General features: G+C 42.0%; 1 protein-coding gene across 1 annotated transcript in view; it reads left to right on the forward strand.

Moving 5' to 3' along the window:
• The window catches only part of TSPAN7 (tetraspanin 7), a 104,804-nt gene extending 82,865 nt beyond the window's left edge, over window positions 1-21,939 (forward strand). Inside the window, exons 2-8 of the mRNA XM_084789495.1 lie at window positions 3,116-3,304; window positions 6,028-6,102; window positions 8,188-8,283; window positions 10,005-10,160; window positions 15,283-15,366; window positions 20,599-20,674; window positions 20,941-21,939. Coding sequence (XP_084645621.1) covers window positions 3,116-3,304; window positions 6,028-6,102; window positions 8,188-8,283; window positions 10,005-10,160; window positions 15,283-15,366; window positions 20,599-20,667 — 669 coding nt within the window. The 3' untranslated portion in view covers window positions 20,668-20,674; window positions 20,941-21,939. The remainder of the gene's footprint in view (window positions 1-3,115; window positions 3,305-6,027; window positions 6,103-8,187; window positions 8,284-10,004; window positions 10,161-15,282; window positions 15,367-20,598; window positions 20,675-20,940) is intronic.
• The last annotated feature ends 1,110 nt before the right edge of the window (window positions 21,940-23,049 follow it).

Raw genomic sequence — 23,049 nt, forward strand, 5'->3', positions numbered from 1 at the left:
GTAGAAAGCTTATCTGCAGTACCTCTGTGTGTAGTCACCAAGAACCTATTAATCTGTGAAGGTCTGGAATGGTTGAACCGTGAGATTTCCACCTCCGGTCTCTTTGGTGTTTCTGTTTATTAATGCTTGGATACAGTGCTGTCCCATACAGCTTCTTAGGACAGGTCTCTTCGCTATAGCATATCCCTCTGTGCCTCAATTCCCTGTTTTCCTTTGAAATGGTCTTTAATTGTTGATACGCTCAATATGAACTCATGTCATCACTGGAATGACTGAGCGTGTTCATTTAGAAAGCGGAGCTCCCAAGCTAGGTGCTAGGGAGCTAAGAGTGAAGATATGGGGACTTTGCCCTTTCACACCCAAACCTGGCATGCCATGTGTACAGCTAAAGCAAGGTGGCCAGATCTAGGGTCTGTGCACTGACAGAGTAGGAAGGGATCATGGGGGTCTGGACCCTTGAGAAAAATCAGGATGGTGCAGGGTTGGCAAGGAGCCTACCCAGTGTCACCAGGAATGACCCTACAGGAACAAAGAGAATCACTTCTGCCTGCTGCCTGCTCTCCAATTATCCAGCTTATGATTAAAATGAAGCCTAGTGAGTCTCTTCTAGGAGCCTTTGGGAACACTGTGGCATATGGCCAAGCCTCTCCATGACTTTCTTTCATTGTAATTTTAAGGTAACATATGCTACTTTTTAAAAGATTTTCTTAGTCGGGCCTAATGTTTTGTGTTTTTTTTTTCTCCTGTACTAAATCTTGAACTTAGAATTTCCTTCATGCTAGACTGTGACTGAGCTAACATCCCCAGCACCGATATGCCTCTTCTAATGCTCCTATTATAGTTCTATTCAGGCTTCTTTCAGAGTCTATATTAGTAGCATCTAGTTGTATTCGAGTCCTCATAAATTTGAGCTGCGCCAAGACTGTATTGGGCATTGGAAGATAAGAGTATAAGAGTGAGCTCTGACACTCTCTTCTCACCCTCTGTCACTCTCTCTCTCTCTCTCTCTCTCTCTCTCTCTCTCTCTCTCTCTCTCTCTCTCTCTCTCTCTCCCTCTCCCCACCCCCACATGGCTACCACTGCAGCAATCCAGCATTCACATCATCTGTCATAAGTATCATCCCTAGCTGCCCTTGCTGTTGAACATCTTCAACGTCATCTACTATGGACTTCTTCGTAGTTAATCTGAGAGTGGAATGTTGATGATGGGCATCTTATTTAACCAACACAGGCTGGTTTTACCCGGGTAACATGAGACTTGATTCTAGTCCATAAAGATCATTTTAGGTTTCTATTTGGCAAAGTATGGCTAGAGAAACTGTTCAGGGAAGATGCTTTTTTTTTTTTTTTTAAGATGGCCACCAGGTGTCAGCAGAGGATGTGAAACTTTCGATACCATCTGCATTATTGGTTTTAATTCACGGAAGCCATTCCCGTTGGCAGTTAGCCTCCACTGGGCCCGTTCTCCTCAAAATTAGCATCAAATCCTTTCTCCCCAAATCTGCATCAGAGTTTTACTCTTTTCTCATATAACACTTAATTCTGTCATGCACGGGGATGGTTCTACAAAGTAAGCTGTTGGGCAACATAGGCAAGTGACTGTAACAAATCTCATATGCATTTTACCAAAGTTCAAGCAAAGCCTAATTGTACAGCATACAGTATTAAGACTACCTGATACTTATGCCTTTTCTTCTTCAAAAAAGGGATTTATCGTGTGTGTGTGTGTGTGTGTGTGTGTGTGTGTGTGTGTGTGTGTGTTTTTCACTAGTTTCTCATCTTGCCTCTTCATTTGAGTAGACTGAACAGAAGTCTGAGGTCTTTAATGTGGAACATTAAGCAGGGGACCAAAGTTGCAAAACACTTTAAGCTATTGTCCTAAACGTGGTAGTAATTTGAAAACTGTCACTTTTGATTACGTTGCCAGGCTATAAGAGAACCAAAGGATCCAGCAAGTGTGGGATGGTAGGGTCACAAAGCAACCCATGGCTTCACCAGCCACAACTGCTGAGGCCTGAGATCTGCTGGGAATGAGGAGTATGGCCTAACACACAGTTCTGGGCCTATTCCCCTGTAAGGGGCCTGCTTAATGCACAGGGCTAGACTTTAGATGGCTTATAAAGATTTCAATTGGAGTTTGACAAGCAGCATTATAAACAATGCCAAGAGACATTCACACTTTTCTGTTGCTTTCTAATGAATAAAGTATTGTGAGACAGCACATCAATGGGGATTAAAAACTGTCTCAAATATCATCTTTATAGAGAGTTGGAAGAAGAATATTCTTGTTCTTAAACTGTTGTACAGGATGGCAATAATACCTACTTTACCTTCGCATATGATTGGAGAAGTGGGCCAGCATCCTTTCTTGGGTCATGCCTAGCCCAGTGTTAGACAGACACACATTGGAGGAATGCCTCTCAGAAGTATCGTATGATGTTCTTTAAGCAGCTTTTTAAAAATGATCCTTTATTGACTTGATTTCCAATTAATATGAAAAGTATACATAGGATATATAAGGAACAGATCTAATTGCATACAATCACAGTGCCTTTACTCTGGAACAGTTTTGGCTAATGGTCTCTGACATTTTTTGCTGTACATGGAATCCTTCAGCAAGTACATCTTGCTCATGGAAGCTTGATTCTTAAAGTATGGCCACGGTGCTCTACGTCTGTGGTGGTTTAAATGAGAATGGCGCCCGTAGGCTCATATATTTGAATGCTATATTTGTACTCTTTCTGTTGGCCAAACTGTTTGGGAAGGAATAGGAGGTGTGGCTTTGTTGGAGGAGGTGCGTCACGGCGGCAGGCGTTGAGGTTTCAAAATCCCCTGCCGTCCTCTGTTAGTTCTCTGTCTTCACCTACCTGTACTTGTGGATGAGGATGTAAGTTCTCAGATACTGCTACAGCACCATGCCTCCCTGCCTGCTTCCATGCACCTCACCATGACGGTCATGAACTCCCTCTGGAACTGTGAGTCCCCAATAAACTCTTTCTTCTATAAATGCCCTTGGTCATGGTCTCCCTTCACAACAGTAGAGGAGTAACTGGGAAAATGTCTGTTCTCACCTCTTTCGGCAACACTTTCATGTTCTCTTCTCTCCCTTTTGCAGATCACTGGGGTGATCCTGTTGGCTGTTGGAGTCTGGGGAAAGCTTACTTTGGGCACCTATATCTCCCTTATTGCCGAGAACTCCACAAATGCTCCCTATGTGCTCATTGGAACCGGCACCACTATCGTGGTTTTTGGCCTCTTTGGATGCTTTGCTACATGCCGTGGTAGTCCATGGATGCTGAAACTGGTAAGTATAGCTCAGCGGAATGTGCTGTCTCAGTGATTTCCGTAAAACAGTCCATTCACGTGATAGTTAAGGAGCCCGTTTTGAAGCCACAAAAAGGACTTTAATATCCATTGATTTTCATTTCACACTGGACTCTTCACTAATCCTTCAATTCTCCCAGTGGGAAAAACTACCCCAAACACAGCCTAGCACAGTACACTTAGTCCCAGCTTCCTGAGGTAGATTGGCAAAGCACTGGCCATTGATTCCAATGAGCGATTAATGTCTTCTTGGCAAGGTGCCCTGTGCCAGTCTCAAGCTGGCTTAGAGATCCCTTGTGTTGTGTGATGGGCGGCTTTGGTGAGCAAGGGATCATCCTGAGCATGACCACCCTTCCGTGTCCTCGAGCATTTTGGAGAAGCCCTTGAGTTTTGTCACGCAGGGTGTGTGTGTGTGTGTGTGTGTGTGTGTGTGTGTGTGTGTGTGTGTGTGTGTGTGTATGCTTTGCTCTCCACTCATACTCTCTGCCTCATGCTGTGAGAATTGAACTAAGCCAGAGCCTCTCGCTCAGAGGCCTGATGCAATGGCAGTTGGTTTCCAGGAGCACTGCAGAGGCCTCTGCTCTGATAGTGGAGACAGAGCAATGGTGCCATCCTAAAGGTAAGGGCAGGCTGCTGAAAGGCTCTCAGTGTGTGCTTTTCACTAGCATTGGAATCTTGTGTGCCTTCTTTAGCTTTAACGTTGATAAGGGAAAAAAATCATTGCCAGTAACAATAGATCCTATATGGAGGCCAAACAGGATGTCTGACCACAGAGATAAATGGCCTGTTCCCACTTGCCTTCTGACAGTTATTTTCCCACCAAACTTTCTGGTAGATTGAAGGCTTGGTATGACACTCTGCACAAAGTAGTGCATGCTTCTGATCATATTTTCTATGAAGTATACAGAGAAATTATGTGCATATATGCTTAATAATTTAGTAGTTATGCATTTATATAGAATTTCATTAATATTTAGAAAAATGGTTATTTTAAACCAGTGCTTCCTTATTTTAGGAAACAAAAAGGAATTAGTGTGTCACTAAGAGGAGTTACTTATGAGTCTATGCAAATGTATATACTTATGTCATATGTACACGTTATAGGTAAGTTATGTGGCATTGTATAGTCCATCCACATCATTTAGGGTCATTGCAAACTTTACAACAGCTATATTTCATTTTTGAGATGAGAAGAAACAGGTTATAAGACATATGACTTGTTGGTTAGGAATGAATTCATATTTTCTTTGTCTGATTTTCCAAGTCAGAAAAATGAGAAAAGCCTTCATAACTCATAAGTGCCATGTAACATCCTTTAACTCAGATGTTTGTATGTATGTGTACAAAAAGAAACACAGAGACACTGTGTGTGTGTGTGTGTGTGTGTGTGTGTGTGTGTGTTTTAAATTGGGAAATGCAGGTAGAATGAGATGAGAAACACTTGGGGTTATTGTTGGCATTATCATGTCCTTGTGTTTTTTAAAAGTTATAAATTCCATTCAGTGCCCAGCCCAGAGGAAAGCATCCCCAGAAGAACCTGCTGAGGGTACCATGTTCTGAGATAACTATCATAGCAAAGAAACACATCCTGCTATACACATTCTGGCCTTTGACAACAGATGAGAGGGCACACTTCCAAATAAAGTGGGTTTGTAGTAATTTACTGTGAGCTGTGGTTAAGAAAATGGAGACGTTTGCCCAAATGCAAAGCAGCAAGACAGCTCTGCATCCTGGCCATGTTTATACATACAAAGGGCTAATGTACATGTGGCTTAGCCCTTACACTTTCCGAAAGCAGAACCAGTACTGGCAAGTGGAAATTCCAAATAGATAGACCTGTGATGAGTGACAAAGACAGCGTTCCAATTCTTGGAACAGTTCCAAAAATAGAACAGGCAGGCCTGGGGTGGCAGCTCAGTGGTATAGCACTGAAGACCTTAGGTTCCATGCCCAACACTAAGAAGAGGATGAAAAAGAAATGAAAGCAATCTGCATAGATTGAGTTTTGCAGATGCTAGCTCACCATTAAGAAGAAGTTGGTGGAAAAAAACGCTTCTCAGTAGGGCAACACCATGGCCTGTGAGACCTCAGGAGGAGATTGAAAATAGACAACACTTTGGAGTAGATGCCCTTTCAGGTTTCTCTAGATTGATCTAAACTGGTGAGCATAGTGTCAGTTGAGGTCTCCTCAGCATCCATATCCCCAAAATGTTGGTGCATATTAAAATGACTGTTTTCTATGTTGATACTCATGTGTGAAATTCTAGCCAGGGTATTTACATTTCTGAACTTTCTCCAGATGTAATAAGGACTGGTCAAATTGTCCCTAGTAGAAAGAGGCTCACTCTAAGGGAACACTCTTCTCCCCTTTTTGAAAAGATTTATTTCAACTATGTGTCTGTCCATTTGTCTGTCTATCTCTCTTCCCCTGCACTCTCCATTTCTCTCTCTGTCCATGTGTCTGTGTCTTTGTCTATGTGTGGGTGCATACACATGAGTGCAGGTGCCCACAGATGCCAGAGGCATTGGATAATGCCCTTGGAGCAGGCGTTTGTGAGTCGCCTGACCTTGGTGCTGGGAACTGAGCTTGGATCCTCTCCAAGAGCGGTATGTGCTCTTAGGTGCTGGGCCATCTTGCCAGCCCTGCAAAGCCCTCTTCTTGATCCTGCCTTGTGACCTTGCCTTCGTTCGCTTCATTTTTAGTATGCCATGTTCCTGTCCCTGGTGTTCCTGGCTGAGCTTGTGGCTGGCATTTCCGGATTTGTGTTTCGTCATGAGGTGAGTATGCTCAGGGTGGAGAGCTCAGTGTCTTTGTGAAGAGGAGAGTTGAAGGTGAATGGAATGTGAAAAGGCTGCATACAGGCTGGCCAGGCACCTCCCCAAACTTGTACACCCTTCAGTGTTGATCCTCACTTGAGCTTTCTCTGTAGCTCTTTCATAAAACGATTCTCCTCTCCGGTGTAAAGCATTGACTTCCAATATGGATAAAATACTCCTTTGAAAGTAGCTATATCCACAAAGCATGTGTGTGTTTGTACGACTTCTGATGCTAGCGGCAAGCTGAGCTAATTGTCTCGCTTTAGAAATCTACTATTATGCCACATAAAGAGCGGGAAAGCTGTAATAGGTATGTGGTGGCGGGAAACAGCACCATATACACTGAATGTCATATACCAAGAAGTCATGTGGCTGTGGTTCCTCAATGTCTGGCAGCATGTCTTCCTAGGCTCTGCTTTAGTCCCCAGGAGCTAGCCTGCCGTATGGTCTGTTCCTTTCCCTGTTGCCCTGATTTTGCCTTCGACTGGAGGTAGCATCCCAAAATGCCATAACTAAGTTCACAAATCTGTTTTCCCATGGGTGCTGCATCTAGTTAGTGTTAGCCAAAGAGAAAGGGGAGGAAGTTGTGGCCTCAGTAGCCCCAGTAGATGGCCTAGATGCATGTGTAAAAACCGGAAGTCCTCTTCTCCCTTTCATCATAGTCTTTGGGGATTGCTGTCGCACCCTGCTTACAAATCAAGGTTGGCTTTGGCTGAGTGGTGAAACTCATGGAGTAACAGTAGGTCAAGTTGGGACCATTTACTTGGAAGGGTGTAAAGAAGCCTGGCTTGCCTACAGGACAGCCGCAGTCTCGTTTCTTGGGCATATGTCCGCAGCTGACACAAGGCAGACTCTGTACACAACTCCTCACCCTGAGAGACAACTCAGGAGTGAGATGAGGTGACAGAGTTGGGTATGGACTTGTAGCTAAATGTCTCGCAGCTCATGCATGTCTCCTTATCTCTTACAGTTATCTCAGGGGCATTGCTTCTAGAATTTAGTACAGAATACTCCTACTTGGGAGACTTACCATCTTTTTAAATTAATTTATTCATATTGCATCTCAATTGTTAGCCCATCCCTTGTATCCTCCCATTCCTCCCTCCCTCCCACTTCCCCCCTACTCCCCTCCCCTATGTCTGTCACTGAGGGGGAACTCCTCCCCCTGTATATGCTCAGAGACTTACCATCTTTACCTTTGAGCTTGCCACCACGTAATGACTGCAACTTGCTGCTCTCCTAGTGCCTCACTTTCCTCAGATTTTCAAAGGGATGGGACTTAAAAATGCCCCCAAGGGCAAATGTGTTCCCTGACTAGGATAAAGGGTTTCATTAACTTTTGGGAAGGGTGGCTTGAGAGAGGGTTTCTCTGTGTAACCCTGGCTATCCTGGAGTTGCTTTGTAGACCAGCCTCGAACTCAGTGATCCGCCTGCCTCTGCCTCCCTAGTGCTGGGATTACAAGAGTGTGCCACCACACTGGGATTGGTCTCCTTAATTTTTTACTTGTCCTTTAGCCTCTTTGACTTTGGCCTCAGTAACTACAGTTTAATGAAAGGTGGGTTTTGTCCTTCTCCTGTATTATAGAATATAGAGGTCAGTTTGGGGCTAAAACATTAATCTTGTGGTCCCACTGGTGGCTTTTCTGTTACCACTAGGTCTGCATAAAGTCAAAGAGGGTTATAGAAAGGAAGCTGGGTGTGAATCAATACAAAGAAAAATAACTAGAAAATTCGTGCCTGAGGTTTGGCCCCAGTGACCTTTATAACCCCTTCAGATGCTGCCTAGCCACTTCAGTGAGCCATCTGACAGCCTGATTCCCTCTCAATTGGTGGTTGAAACCAAATTTTTTTTCCTTCACATTCTTCAGCTAGCTAAACCTTTGGTTTTCTGCTCTCCCTTGTCTCAGAAAACAAAGCTTTTCTTCCCTAGTCATCTTTTATGGAGGAAAATTGAGAAGGGGACGGTGCTGGGGTAGAAACTAGTAGGAATCTGCGACAGTTTAGGCTACAGTGAAGTGAAAATGCCTTCTCCTTTATCTCCCATAGATCAAGGACACCTTCCTGAGGACTTACACGGATGCCATGCAGAACTACAATGGCAATGATGAGAGGAGCCGGGCAGTGGATCATGTGCAGCGCAGCGTAAGTTTCAGGGAAAGATGCTGAGAATAGAGTCTGCATAGACAGTTCTGGGCCTGGTAGGGTGGTAGCTTAGAGCAGTTGCCTATACTGTTGGTTCTCATTCGCCAACTCCTGGTCCAGTTCTGTTTTCAAGAGTTGATTCCGAGCATTTGCCCAGAGCTTGGTATTCTAGGAAGTTAGCATCAAGAAGACAGCACTCTCCACCACGGATCTTGTATTGTTATGAGTGCTGAACATGCCAAAGATGTCCTGTTTGTCATTAAAAGCTGAAGCATTGGGAAGGAGCGAGGCGGTGTCAGTCTAGCTAATACCTGATTTCTGAAATCTGGCTCTCTGCAATTGGTGTTCCCAAACTAGACAGAGAAGTCAGGCAAGCAGCACCTACTTGGGGCAGTGTAGTATGGGTAGGAAATGGGCCAAAAGGCAACTGAGGCTCTGTTAGTTATGGGTTGCAAAGGAGAAAATTGTGTAGTTACATGGAAGCTTCCAAAAATTAAAACAGTAGGATTTTCTTTTATTTTTTATAACATTTCAGACTTTTAGAAAGTCAAACTATAAGAAACTATATACTCAGATTTACCAATCAATAACATTTTGTCTCATTTGCTTTCATATTCTCTACATGAGATGTCAGAAAACCTTTTTAAAAAAATATTTATTTATTTATTTATTTATTTATTTATTTATTTATTTATAAGCCAGAAGAGGGCATCAGGTCACTTTATCGATGGCTGTGAGCCATCATGTGGATGCTGAGAATTGAACTCAGGACCTTTGGAGGAGCAGTCAGTGCCCTTAACCTCTGAGCCATCTCTCCAGCCCCAGAAAAACCTTTTATAAAAGGGAGAAATGGAAAATAATTTATGCCACGGACAAAGTCTGATCCTCTGTGTCACAACCAACTGTGCCACCACGGTAGCAAAAAGGATCCATGAACAGTAGGTGACACATAAACAAACGGTCCTCAGAACACCTATACAAAACCAGACAGGTCGTAGGCTGTAGCTTACCAGTGCCAGCTTTCTCTCCCACATATCAATCATCTTCTCTAAGCTATTTCTCTGTTTATGATTGGAGATGCAGTGAGACCTTTTAGAAACTATCATTGGCCTATCTATCTGTATTCTGGGTATAATTAATGCATGCATCTGCATGGTTACTAGCACACTTACATGACTGTGATGTTTAGCAAGGTCAGAGACACACTACTCCACTTGCAGATGTAGGAAGTAAGACAGCGCAATGTGGACTCGATTCCTTCTCTGAGTTCAAACGGGTACCAAGGATGATTGGTAGTAGACCTTGAAATCATTTTTCCACACCGAAGATATGTAGCTATATTGAGAGCCTGGCTGATTTGTTGTTGTTGTTGTTGTTGTTTTTCCCAAGCAGGGTCTCTGTGTAGTTCTGGCTATCTGTCCTGAAAGTAGGTCTGTAGACCAGCCTGGCCTTGAACTCACAGAGATCCACCTGTCTCTGCCTTCCGAGTGCTGGGATTACAGGCGTGCACCACCACCACACCCCCCCACACCAGCTTAATGCTTTTCTTATAGAAGTTTCAGGGCAGGAAGTGAGGAGGCCGCTGCATTTGCTTAACCTCTCTTCTTTTGTTTGTTTTTTCTTCTTCTTCTTCTTCTTCTTCTTCTTCTTCTTCTTCTTCTTCTTCTTCTTCTTCTTCTTCTTCTTCTTCTTCTTCTTCTTCTTCTTCTTCCTGTTAACAGCTGAGCTGCTGTGGCGTGCAGAACTACACCAACTGGAGCAGCAGCCCTTACTTCCTGGACCATGGCATTCCGCCCAGTTGCTGCATGAACGAAACCGATTGTAATCCCCTGGATCTGCACAATCTGACTGTGGCCGCCACTAAAGTTAACCAAAAGGTATCGCTTCTTCCCAGACCTAATAAGACAGACAGACAGACAGACAGACAGACAGGTGGTGCTTGTTGCAGAGGACTTGGTTACTTTTGGGAAACTAAGCCAAACGGGCTAGAAAGGGTAGTTTCAGAGTGATTGCTTGCCTAGGAGATGTGCTTGAGGCTGCTCACTTCTGAAAGAGGAAGCTGTGCCTCCAATTGGTCTCGAGTGGCTTTCCCACAGCAAGCCTCTACCAGGCTCAGCGATGTAGGTTTGGCAAATGGTTCCTGTTAACCTTGATGCCTGTGTCAGACAGAGAGTGTTTTCTTTCTTCTTTCTGGGCGCTTTGCTTCTACTTAATATACCATCGAAACATGAAATTATTCACAGCTGGGTGCCAGTCTTTGGCAGGAAGAAGAGAGTAGAGTAGATAGACAGCATCTGCTTCTGCTAGGAGGGCGGCCTTTATTTTAGGGAGTTCACTGTTGTAGGAAAAGAAATGAACAACTCCAATTCAACTCACTGTCAACATCCTGATTCCCATAGAAGCTGATTGAAAACTGGATGGTAGAAATAGATGTAGACAGCCATTCATAGTGCAAGAGGGACAATGAACTTCTAGTAGTCAAAGAGAAGGGAAATCAATTTTGTATTATACTTTACAGAGAATACAATGCGGGCACGTTACAACTGTGTGAATGCTATCAACATTTTTTTTTAACGTTCAAAGAAATACCCTCTATAAACTATGATTTGAGAAACAAAGGAGCAGAATTACTATTGAGTTTGTCTGTAATTCTTCAACCATGGGGCAGATTTTTCTTCTCTTGCCAGAAAACCTTCTATTCTTCTGATATCTTCACAGGTCTGTGTTATCCGGGCCACCTACTGAATAATTCATAGAGAGATGATAGCCATTCTCTCAAGATTAGAATATGATGAGGTCATTTCTGTATTTTACCCATTTTATGTTGGGATCTGTGACAGGAATGCTGCCAGGCATCATTGCTGTCCTGGAATCATCATTTTGTCATTCTGAAATGTTTACTTTGCGTTGGGATGATTTAGGAAGATTGAGTACCATCTCAGCTTCCAGAACATCGCTTCCTGTTGGAATTTTCTTATGAACTCAAACTCTGAGGCTTCCTTTACCTCTCATAGGACTTCACCTGGCTTTTGCATGGGTAATCTCTGTTGAGTAGCTAGCCATTTTTTGCTGCAATTTTATGAAGTGTGCATGCATACCTAGCACACAAGAGACTCACCGATTTATAGATGACAAGAAGTGATCTACAAGAGTGAGTGCTTTGGTTCATGTGGCTTGCAAAAGCAGTACTCGTCAAATTTTGGTAAAAGTTTTTTTTTTCACATAAACATTCTCTTTTGTAAAAATTAAGGACCCAGAAATCTGAATTCAGAGGCTAGAGTCAGTTTCAATTCATAAGCATGCATTTGCTGATTGTGAGATTTTGGTAAAGTTACTTGACCTTTCTTGGGCTTTTTTTTCTCTCATCTATAAAATGTAGATAATAATAGTTCTTGCTCCTTAGAATTACTATGATGAATGAATGAAACCAATGAGCTAAAGCATAGTTTCAGGTAGTATTAATGCAAATATGACCTCAGCTACACTGAAATTACTTTATCACTATTTTCTTAGCAATGATATAGCAGATCTTTATAGGGCATCACTTCTATTAGCATTTGAAAGTAAGCTTAGGGGCTGGAGAGATAGCTCAGAGGTTAAGAGAGCTTGTTGCTCTCTTGCACGGAACAGGAATTCAGTTCTCAGCACTAGAGTTGGCTTGCTTATATATTCTGGATTCCACAGGCACACCATACAACACCACACACACACACACACACACACACACACACACACACACACACACACGCACACAAACACGCATATACTCATACACAGGCACATATACAGGCACACACACATACATATTAACGTATTGTGGTCATTTGCCGTTTTGAACCCTACCCTCTAAGAATACCAAAAGATGAAGTTTGACGTTTACTTGTTAACCTGGGGAACCTATGTTGTACAAATTCTGGGTAGAGAGCAGGTAGGAGGAGGGGAGTGCTTTACAGGGACTATTGATTGTTTGCTTTGGGGCAGAAGGTTTATTTTTCTTTTGCTGGCGAGATGATGAAATGCCTGCAGGTTCAGTCACCTAGTCGTACTGGCTGAGCCCCTGCCATAGGAATTTCTTGCCAGTTTGTAAGAACAAGAGGAAGAAAGACTAGGGCTGGTTTTGTTTGGCAGCTCCAGAGATACCTGTGGAATCTTTCTGGAACTTACCTTCTCCTCCAAATACTAAAGGCTGCCACTTGTGGATGTTTTTCCATTGGTGACTGTTGATTTAGACACACCACAAAGGGGGAGGAAGTTAACCACTGTGGAAAACCACAGTGTTTTCCTAGGAGACTTAGCAGGTCTCTAGATTTATCGCATGCTCGGCATCCAGGCTTTCATATTAGGAAATTGAGAGAGATGGTTGTGGGTAGATCATGCTTTAGTCAGGACTTAAAGGTGAATGCAGACATGACCAGTAGTTGTAGTATCAAAGCAATTCTTATATCTTCAGGGCTGTGCTGAAAGTTTGAGAGAAGGCTTGAGGGTTGAATGATTAATAACAAGGAAAATAAATTCAGGGATGGAAAATATTTTTAAATCATTCTCATCTTCTCATTTTTGTGTACTCTATTACTGAGAAGATGTGTCAGTTTGGTTTCTTATTTTTTTTAAAAAAACTAGATAACTATTTTTTTTTTACAGAAGACTACCTACTTCTCAAGCATTAATGGGTATATGAAACATCTGGAGAGCTTGTTAAAATGCATTCAGAGCCACTGAAAATGTATTTTAAAAGGAATATCCCAAGCACAATACATATGGTGGTTGCACAGGTCTAGGGTAGGACTTCCACTTTGGCATTTCTCACAAGTTCCAGGCTGCCCATTCAAGAACTACCCACTGTGTGACAGGAACAATCATTGTTGTCACAGGTGAACTCATGCCAGGCAGTTGCTTGTGTTTGTGATTTCTCCTACTGGATGATGGGAGCATAGCCAAAATAAAGTTACCTTTAACATGTCCAGAAATGGATCTGGAACGCAACTCAGTGACAGAGTGCTTACCTGGTATGTGTGAGACCCAGTGTTCCAGGCCTCCCACTGGAGAAACAAAACGTTTGCTCCCCCTTAAAAGAATCACATATTTGTTTACCTGTAGAATTAAAGCTATGATGGGAGGAACAGAAAAAAATCTCTGCCAACCAGTTTACTGAATAAGAAAATGGTCCCTGTGTGGGATTATCAGGCTTGTGTTTTCATATTTTTGGTCAGTCTAATGCTGATGATATGGAGTTTACTCCCCCAACTTGGCCATCACTATATGGGAAAAGGATGTGATGATGGCCAGCTTGGAGAAACACCATTTGGGAAAGTGTTAGAATAGTTGCTTGTCTTCCCGCCTACTGATGCCTCCCCAACCCAGGAGTTTCTCTCCTGCTACCTTCCAGAAAGTACTGAGATGTATTGCATCCCTAATAAAATTGAAATCAGCAAGCTTCTACTGGAAAGAATCAAATGATACAACTCCCATGAGCCAGTGTGTGCTTCCCTTCATATTTGCATCAGATAGTAAGGAGTCTGTCTTGTAAACTGCATTGAAGTCATGTTATAGCACAGCTCCAGGTTAATGCACCCTGTCTCTGTAAAGATACTGTGAATGCAAAGATAATTTAGAGTTGAAGGTATTGGTAGAGTTTATCACACACTATAAGCTTTGTTAAACAAAATTGCAATTTAAAAAGGAAAACCAGTGGGGGTAGTTATTGTTGTTCAGATGTTGTTGTGACTTAGTGGGACTGATCAGGTAAACAAGAACCACATTGGGTTTGTTCAGCAAATGTATTTATTTTTCTCACAATCTGTATGTTCAAGTCAGAGTCCTCTATTGGAAAAGACCGTGTATCCTTTGCTGAATATGTCAGCTTGGAAATAGGCTGATTTGGATAGTTCCATGTAAATGTACATTTAAACATACACACATGCATGCACATGTACACATACACACACTTCTAGTCCTACTGTTTGATCTAGAAATAAGAGATTTAGTAGTAATAGCTATTTTTTTTCTTTCTTTGTGTAGTGGGGGATACAAGAGAAGTTTTTTTTTTCTTTCTAGACTAGGTTGATAAAATATAATCTACCTCAACAACATTCTAATTTTCACATTAAAATTCTGTTAATTGCTCTATTTAATCATGGTATTTGAAGATTGTAGATGAAGAAGAAATTTATTTGGTCTTATGGATAAGGCCTTACGAGATTCTGAAAGGTGCAGTGACTTGCTAAATGTTACATAGTAAATTTTGACAAAGATGATTCTAGAATGTAGATTTTTGCTACTAAGAAAAACTTAAGAAATGCCATAGGAGGAACTCAGACTCTAAAATGTGTAGTTATTGAAGTACTTCTCTGACCAAATGATTTCTCTTTATCTAAGAGTTCATCATTTGTTGACAAAATGCTAGTGGCTATGTTTGTTTTGTTCTTGAGACAAGATCGCATTGTCTAGCCCTGGCTGGCCTAGAGCTTGGGACATAAACCAAGCTGGTGTCAAACTCACCAAAATCTACCTGGCTCTGCCTCCCAAATGCTGGGATTAAAGGCATGCACCACATTGACCAGCGTAATGACTATGCTCATGCAACTTTCAGTTCCAAGTTTTGGAATAACTTTTGATCTTTGCATGTATCCTTTTACGTCTCTACAGTGTTTACTTCATAGAACTTTTAAATTTCCTGGTGAGTTTAATCCTACTAATGACATGTTTGTAGATTAAATTATGTCTGGAACTTGCCAAGGAATGTGTATTTCGGAGGTGTCAGGGAAAGAAGATTGACTGTGTGTGTGTGTGTGGAGAGAGAGAGAGAGAGAGAGAGAGAGAGAGAGAGAGAGAGAGAGAGAGAGAGAGAGAGAGAGAGGAAAGATGGGGGGGTTAGGGAAAGTTTCCTGTGTGGGTTTATTGTACTATCCTCTATACCTTTTGTGCGTTTTAATTCTTTGGTTGGTTGGTTGGTTGGTTGGTTGGTTGGTTAGTTGATTTGACTACCTGTATTCTTTTTAGGGCTGTTATGATCTGGTGACCAGTTTCATGGAGACTAACATGGGGATCATCGCTGGAGTGGCATTTGGAATTGCATTCTCCCAGGTACTCAAATACTGTGCCTAGTCTAGCCTTTCCCAGCCTCCTACTCTGGCTTGCCTCCCTGACCTCCAGGTTCTTGGCCTGTCTTTCTGTGCTCTGGGGAGGGCTGATAGATAGGGTCAGAGATCCTTGCTCATTAGGCCTTAGGTCATCTGTTTATTGATTTTTCTTTTCCAACTTAAATGAAGTTTTGCTGTCCAGGGAATATCACTTACAGTTCAACTAATGACTACCTCTAGTAAACCAGCTTGCTTCTGCACAGGTCAAATGGAGGGTGACAGGACAAGGTGCTGACTTTATTGGAACTTAAACATCTCCAAACATCAACAGGCTGGTCTACATTAGAGGGAGGCTCTTTTCCTGGTCGACCTGTCCTTTTTGTTCTTTCTTAGTTTCTTTGGATTGTGGGTGACATTGGCAGTTTTCATCTTGTTAATGTTATTTTAATTTTTGCATTTCACTCTTCTTTTTCTGAAAAGGAAACTTAATTCTTTGTGTATTAAGCTGTCCATCCCTTTCTCTCCATTCACCTTTTATAAACCATTGGGAGAAATAATTATGCCAGCCATGTAAGCTAAACATACTAAAGGGTAAAACACATTTACATTAAATCTCAAATTGAGCCTTTGTCTAGCTGGCATGGGCCTGTTTTACAGGCTTCTGATCTTTGGAGCAAATGTTCTATCCTTTTTATAATATTCTGTGGGTACAAGGGCTGACATGCATACTTAGCAACTTGATACAAATTTTAGGTATAACTCAGATTTTTTGTCAGACTAACAGATTATTTTTCATAGAAAGCCCAGTTGATAGCTCAGTAATGGCTCCAAAGTTCCGTTTCTATAGTGGCTATCTCAAAGTCGAACTTTCTCTCTCCCCAGCTCCTGTTATGCTTAGCAATGCAAATGCAGTTTTTTTCTATTCCAACTTGTTCCTGGGATGTTTTTAATTGAAACATGAAATTCCAAGAAAAGTACCTAAGTAATGACTTTATATTTTAGTAAGTTATCACTTCTGTGGCCCTTGCTTAGATCAGGGAATCGTTCCTTAACTTGCTACATATCTCTGCCAAGCAGAGCTCCTCAGTATTAGAGAAGGTGAAATGCTTTTCTTCCTAAGTAGTTATCCAAACCTGTGTGACATGTCACCTCCCAAGAGCATGCAAAGTCAGTCACTGTGAGAGTCTCTTGTGTGGCAATTTCAAAATCCTCCTTAAATATGCTTCATTGTTTTCACCCTCACAGAGTGAATTAAAACCCCCAACATGCCAACAGACAAACCAGAGTGGGGGTACAAACAGTGCAAGTAACTCAGTCTCCAGAGACATTTTAAAGGCAGTTACTACCCTGAACTTTCTCCCAGTTGTTGTAACATTTCAGTAACAACACTTAGTTACATCTCTGTAATGGCCTAGGAACAATTTCAAGGATCTCAAACCTTGTAATTCATGCAAGTGTGTAAGATACACTTGACAGCCTTGAGCATATAGTTTCCTCAACACAGGTTGTTAAGAACAAAAAATATAGGTTGACACTTGAGCATGCACACATGTGGGTGGACACGGACACACACACACACACACACACACACACACATACACACACACACACACACCTCTAAAGTCTTTCTTTATGCCTTCCCTAGAGAAATAAAGTGGCATGGTGCCAATACAGTAGATGAGAGCAATGCTTCAGTGAGCCTGAGATCTTGTAGATGAAATCTATAATATGCCTATATAACCATGGGTATGTATGTGAAAGGGTAGGAAGATCTTGCTTATATCAATGAGATGCATTAAGTGTTCTCCATGCTTCTCTCAACGATCCCTTTAAATGGATTTATGCTTAGACAAGTATCTAGACTCTAACTGTGCTATCTTAAAGAAGTTGGTGCCTTGGGACTCTTTGAAGATGCACACTGGAACAATGAAAGAGAAGCTTTGACTCCAAGGAACATGAAAAAAGAAACACTATAGCAAGTTTAGGTCTTACCAGAGAGCCCCAGAGATGGTGAGAAAAAGAGAAATCACAAAGCCTACTAGCGTTGTACATTCCTTACCATTCACTCACATGGCCAAACAGAACAGAGACGTGACACATAGGGTGTACAGCTTGTGGCTGGGAGAGGAATGCTCATGGCTGGTTCTTTCCAAGTGGGACGGAGAGGGATGGCCATGGAAATGGTAGCTAACCACTTACAAGATGGCTGATCAGGAAGAGCCCCACCCCAATGGAGCCTAGTCAGTATCCAGAAGCCAAGCTTTACAAAATTCATTCAGATATTGTAGAGCCAAACCTCACAAATGCTGGTTGATATGAATAGAAGTGTTATGTCTTGGCTCTCCTACGACAGAGCAGGCTCTACTGAATGGAGGCCAGTGTCGGGGGGCGGGGTAGGGGGTGGGGGGTAGATCTTTACTTACTACCTGCTTTTCTCTCTTCTTTTCCTCTCTCTTTGTGTCCCTTTTTCTCTTTCTCTTTTCTTCATCTTCTTTACATCTTCTTGCCCCCTTCCCACATATGTCATGAGAAACTGGCATAATGCCCACCTATTATGTCAGATAGTAAAGGTGGTGTAAGGGTGAAAGGTACACTGTGCTAAGGCCAGTATTATTTTTTTTAATTGAGTCTTAAGCACCATGTCCCTTGTTAGCTAACTTGGCTCAGAGCTCTTGTTTGGATGGCAGAGTTTGATCTGGCACTCCCCTATTGACTTTGTCCTTTCAAGGAAAAGCATGTGTGGCTGCTCTTAATGAGCACATCTGTCCTTCTTTATACATTTACAGTAAGGAGTCAAGGATACTTTGATGAGATGTTCCTTTCCTTTTCTTTGGGAAGAGACAGAATCTCATTGTTTACCCCAGACTCTCCTGGAACTCACTGTATGACTCAGGCTAAACTCAATTCAAGGCATTCCTCCTATCTGGGCCTGGTCTTTCTACTGCTGATGTTAGGGGCATGAGGCACCCGTACTTGTCTTTCTCTATGATTTTGATAGTTCTCATCTTCAACAAGAAAGCACGGGCAGGAAGAGAGAAGGGGATAAGGTGAAGGAATAGGTGGAAAACAGCAAGAGAAATGTGCTGTATGAGCATTCTTTCTCTTCTGTCTTTCCATCTCTCCTCTCTCTCCATCTCCCCCTTTCTCTTTTTTATTAGGAAAGAGATTAAGTATTTTAATTCAAAGGCAAAAAAATACCAAACCCATTCCTACGGATTCACCTCCCCACCTCTACCCTCCCTCCTTGGCCTTCCTTAGGGCCCACAATCTTATGGGATGATTTACTCTGTGCCAGTAACTCTTAAGTAGAGCCTTAAAGGGGCCTGTTTTTCTTTTCTGTATACAGGGCACAAAAAGTTAGGGTTGTCCTAGATACAAAAGTGGGTGCAACATAAGTCAGTGTGAAGATTACCTGTATAGTTTGAGGAAGACAGTTGAACCTATCAAGCCCATTTTCTTATTTAAAAAGTTAAAATTAAAACATTACAAAGAGTTGTTGTTTTTAAAAACCCAATATTTTCGTATATCTGAATGTGTTACATACATTCATTACTTATTTATTTTTGACTGGAATATAATTTTTCACACTATGAAATGTAGTCTAGAATTTGCTGATCTTGGAAAATATCAGTCTGTTAGAAAGGGACACACTGTAAGTTTCAAAGTTCTTACACTCCTGGAAATGTAGCTTCATATTTGGCAACATCATCTGAAAGTTACAACCATGATACTTTTGGCCACTCCACAGTAAGTGCATGATGCGATGTACTTTGTGGCATGGAAGGATGCCAGCCACAACTTCAATAGATTCTAATAAGGCAATGAGTGCTCTGTCCATAACAGGTGTTATTATTTGTGTATTTCAAAGCATAGTTAATGTTTTTAGAGAGATAAGAACTGGGAACTGGGACCTGCAAGGTGTGTTCCGAGCCAGGTAATGAAGTGCGTGTGCCACTGAAGAACAGAACAGACAGCAATGGCCACAAGAGGTCTTTCACCTGTCAGATAAGGCGATGATATGGACTGGCAAGCTGATTCTCCCTTCTTGGTGGCTTATGGAAGTACCGTTGGCTGAGCTGTACCTCACTGGTCTGAGTCACAGATGGGTGCTGGGACCTGAAAACATGCATTTCTGATAAAAATTGCAGGTGATGCTGGTGTTGTTGTCCCGCACCAGACTATCTTTAGAGGTCCCTGCTACTTATGAGACAACAAAATATAACCAGTTTCTTAAAGGTGAAAGTACTATTAGCCAAAGGAATATGGCCTCTGGGCTCAAGTTTACCACAGAGCACTCAAAAGAAAGCTGATCCTCTGGGTTATAAGACTGTTGGTTACTAGCGAACAGAGAGAGGTGTGACTAAGAGTGCCTTAAAACTGCCGGAATCATTTCTCATGGGATTCTCCTGTGCCATAGGCTAATCAAGGCACAAAGAAAAGTAGGAACCCGGGTGCTCTATGGACGTGGTGCGGCACCTGTGAATGGTTTTGGTGTGACCCGAAATGGGCCTGTTTAGGCCAGTGATAGCTACGTGATTGAGAGACAGCATTTAAAATTTTGCTTCCCCATTTTGCCTCTTCCCTACCCACCACTCTTAGAAGTGATGCCTTTATTATCTCACTGGCAAACAGAGGCAGTCATGAGTAATATCTCAATTCTTGTCTCAAAGAAAGATGCTCTATTCCGTCAGCCAACTATAATGAGAGTATCCTACTGGGTTGTGGCTTTGGCCAAATATAGCTAGCCTTCCAAATAGTACAAAGATTATGGCTTTGAATTAAAATGTATCCTTTCAGTTACAATCACACCAGTTCCATGTCATTTAATTATTTTTTTGCATTAATCTCACAGCATGATCAAACTTTAATATGACTTGGTATCAGAAGTTGCTGCAAAGTGGCCAGGGTGAGCTACTTCTGAACCTTGTAGCCAATTTCAGAGCTTCCCACTGGCCCTACACCAACCCTTAGACCACATCAAGGCTTGATCCCATAATTCAAATCTGATTTATTCTTTACTCCTGACCTTTGCCCTTTCCACATGGGGAAAGTTCTGTTTACTAAAAATCATATCTAGGTATAAACATGTATCATGACAACTCTTTGTTTTCATACATAGATGATAGATGCACTTGCTATGTATGAAAACTTAATGTAAAATGCGTCTAGAATGGAAAGAAGGGTATTGTTCTGTGACTTGAAATTCTCCTTTTTCACTTGTTCTCTTTGGTAACAGTTGATTGGCATGCTGCTGGCCTGTTGTCTGTCCCGGTTCATCACTGCCAATCAGTATGAGATGGTGTAGAGAGAAGGTGAGTGGCAGTGGGAAGGATTGGATCTGGGGTTGTTCTTTTTGGTGCCCATACTACCCTAGAAGTGGACAGGAAGAGTGCCCAGCCACCGAACACTGAACACTGGTGCTGTCCATGTGTAAAAACCTCGTGTCCACATGCTGGGGGAAGAAGAGGTGGAGTGGATGCCATTGTCGAAACATGGGGACACTTGCTTTTTCCTTTGCATCTCTTTGTGCAGGCTGTTAGCAATGGCGAATCACTCACGTATATTCTTTTTCTCTCAGTCTTTCGAGAACTATGGAATAAGAGGCCTGTTTTGAAAAGGAACTGCCGCAATCTCGGAAAGACTTCCAAAGAACGTTAGAGCACAGTACATACTATCCCTGCCCTGCTCCCGCCCGCCCACTCCCCACAGCCCCGCCCCCTATGTGCAACTGACACTCCTATCCAGTCTATGCTCTACCTTTCAGCCCACATCATGTGTAGTGTCCATCTTGTGAAGCCCTGTTGTGCCACACAGTGTAGCCAGGCCCCCTGCAGCTAGTCATAGTGAACCCCATCCTAAGGCTCTGAGAGTGCCAGCTCTCTCACATGTATTTGGTCCAACTGTAGGTGAGTGGTTATCACATCATCACTGGCCCCTTGTGGCCCTGCATGTAGTAGGGGAGGCTTCAGTCAGCCCCTCACTGTGGTCCATGAATACCACGCACCTTTCTGTAGATAAGCAGATGGTAGTTTTCTTTTATTTTGGCTTAATCTGATTTGGTTTGGTTTTCCCTTTACTGGGATTTGTTCCTACCTTCTTTAGGCTGCCTAGGGAATGTGATAAGACACAGGAAGTCATTCATGAGGAGAAAACAGCATGTGGCATGCATGGTGGAAGTGTTGTTAAGCATTAGGTGGCCTCCTTGCTTGTTGTTCCACATGTGGGTGTGTAGAGACAGCTTAGTGTAGGATTTCTTCTCAGATGAAACCTGTATAATCCTGTTAAAAGGCTGTGTTGTTACTCCCCTTGAAGGCAAAGATACTACTTTTGATTTGCCCCAACTAATTACTATTATTTTACTTTTTCTTTCTGTATGTTTTTTTTTCTTGCATTGACATTATAGACTTTGAGGACCTCATCAGATCAATATAAAAGTGAGTGTGGAAGGGAAACAAAAGTCAAAATATTTTTAAAAGATCTTAAAAATAATGCCTCTGTCTAGCATGCCAACAAGAATGCATTGATATTGTGATCATTTGTGATATATGTATTAATAAATAGAGCAATTACAAATGGCTGTGCTGTGGTTCTCTTCTTTGGGTGTGATGACAATCTTTCAACACATGTTCTGATTCTCTCTTGGTCCTCAGGGGTTGGGAGAGAACCTCATGTATTTCCACATAACCCAAACACTAGACAATTGGGTTTTTAAAATCATGAATATTTCAGAAACTTGAATCGCTTATCGCTAACAAGATAGACTGTTGGCTGCAGAGTTAGAGTCTTTGTCATACTTCGTGCCTCTGAAATTCGTGAAAGAAATACAAAGATTTTTCTCAGAGTTTTTAAAGTCTAGATTTCATCTTAAAATGAAATGAGTATCAGTTATTTCTTTTGTCACTCCTATGAATACATATTTGTCCCTCTTTCCTTTTTTTCTGCATTAGATTGAGTATACACGATCTAAAGACCAATCCAGTGTCCCAGTGTCTTTGTCTGCATTAAAGTATGAACTGCTTACATTTGATTTAAGCATCACTTTAACAATAGGTACATTATCTTTAATCATTGCTTTTTCAGCAACTCTTACTGGTGCCTGCCGCACAACCAGCACCAATCATTGTTTTTTGCTTTTGATGAGTCGTCAAAGAGAGAAATACCAGTAAAAACATAAATTGATTAGTTACCAAAGTTGTGGATCTGAAAGAGCTCTTTCTTCTTTGTCAAAGAGCCTGGGATTAGGGCAGCAGTTGCTTTCCAGGTACGCGGAGTTATGAGTCTGAATGCTGCACACAGTAAACACTACAAAATAATCAAAGGGCATTCCCACCCATTCAGATGGCCCCTCTCTGGAAGGTCAGCATCTTAGAAAAACAGAGAGTTATTTTTAAGTTTAAGTTTATTTTTACCTCTGCGTAACATACTTTTAATAGGAAATATTTGGACTGAGATTGAGTTTACTTCAAAACTGGAAAGGATTCACATTTCAACTCTGAATAACTTGTATACAATGCACAGTCCTCCTTTAAGGAAAATTTAAACGGCACACATTTAAATCCCTTTCTTGAATCTTCCGAGATAAAACAGTGCACAAGTTGCTAAGTGTACAGTGCCAACTTGTACAGAGTCAGTATACAAACTGTTCTCAGCACTTCTGATGTTTCTTCTTCTCCGTTAGCAACCACAC

Source organism: Acomys minous, assembly GCF_964271855.1.
Source record: "Acomys minous genome assembly, chromosome: 7".
Taxonomy (NCBI): domain Eukaryota; kingdom Metazoa; phylum Chordata; class Mammalia; order Rodentia; family Muridae; genus Acomys; species Acomys minous.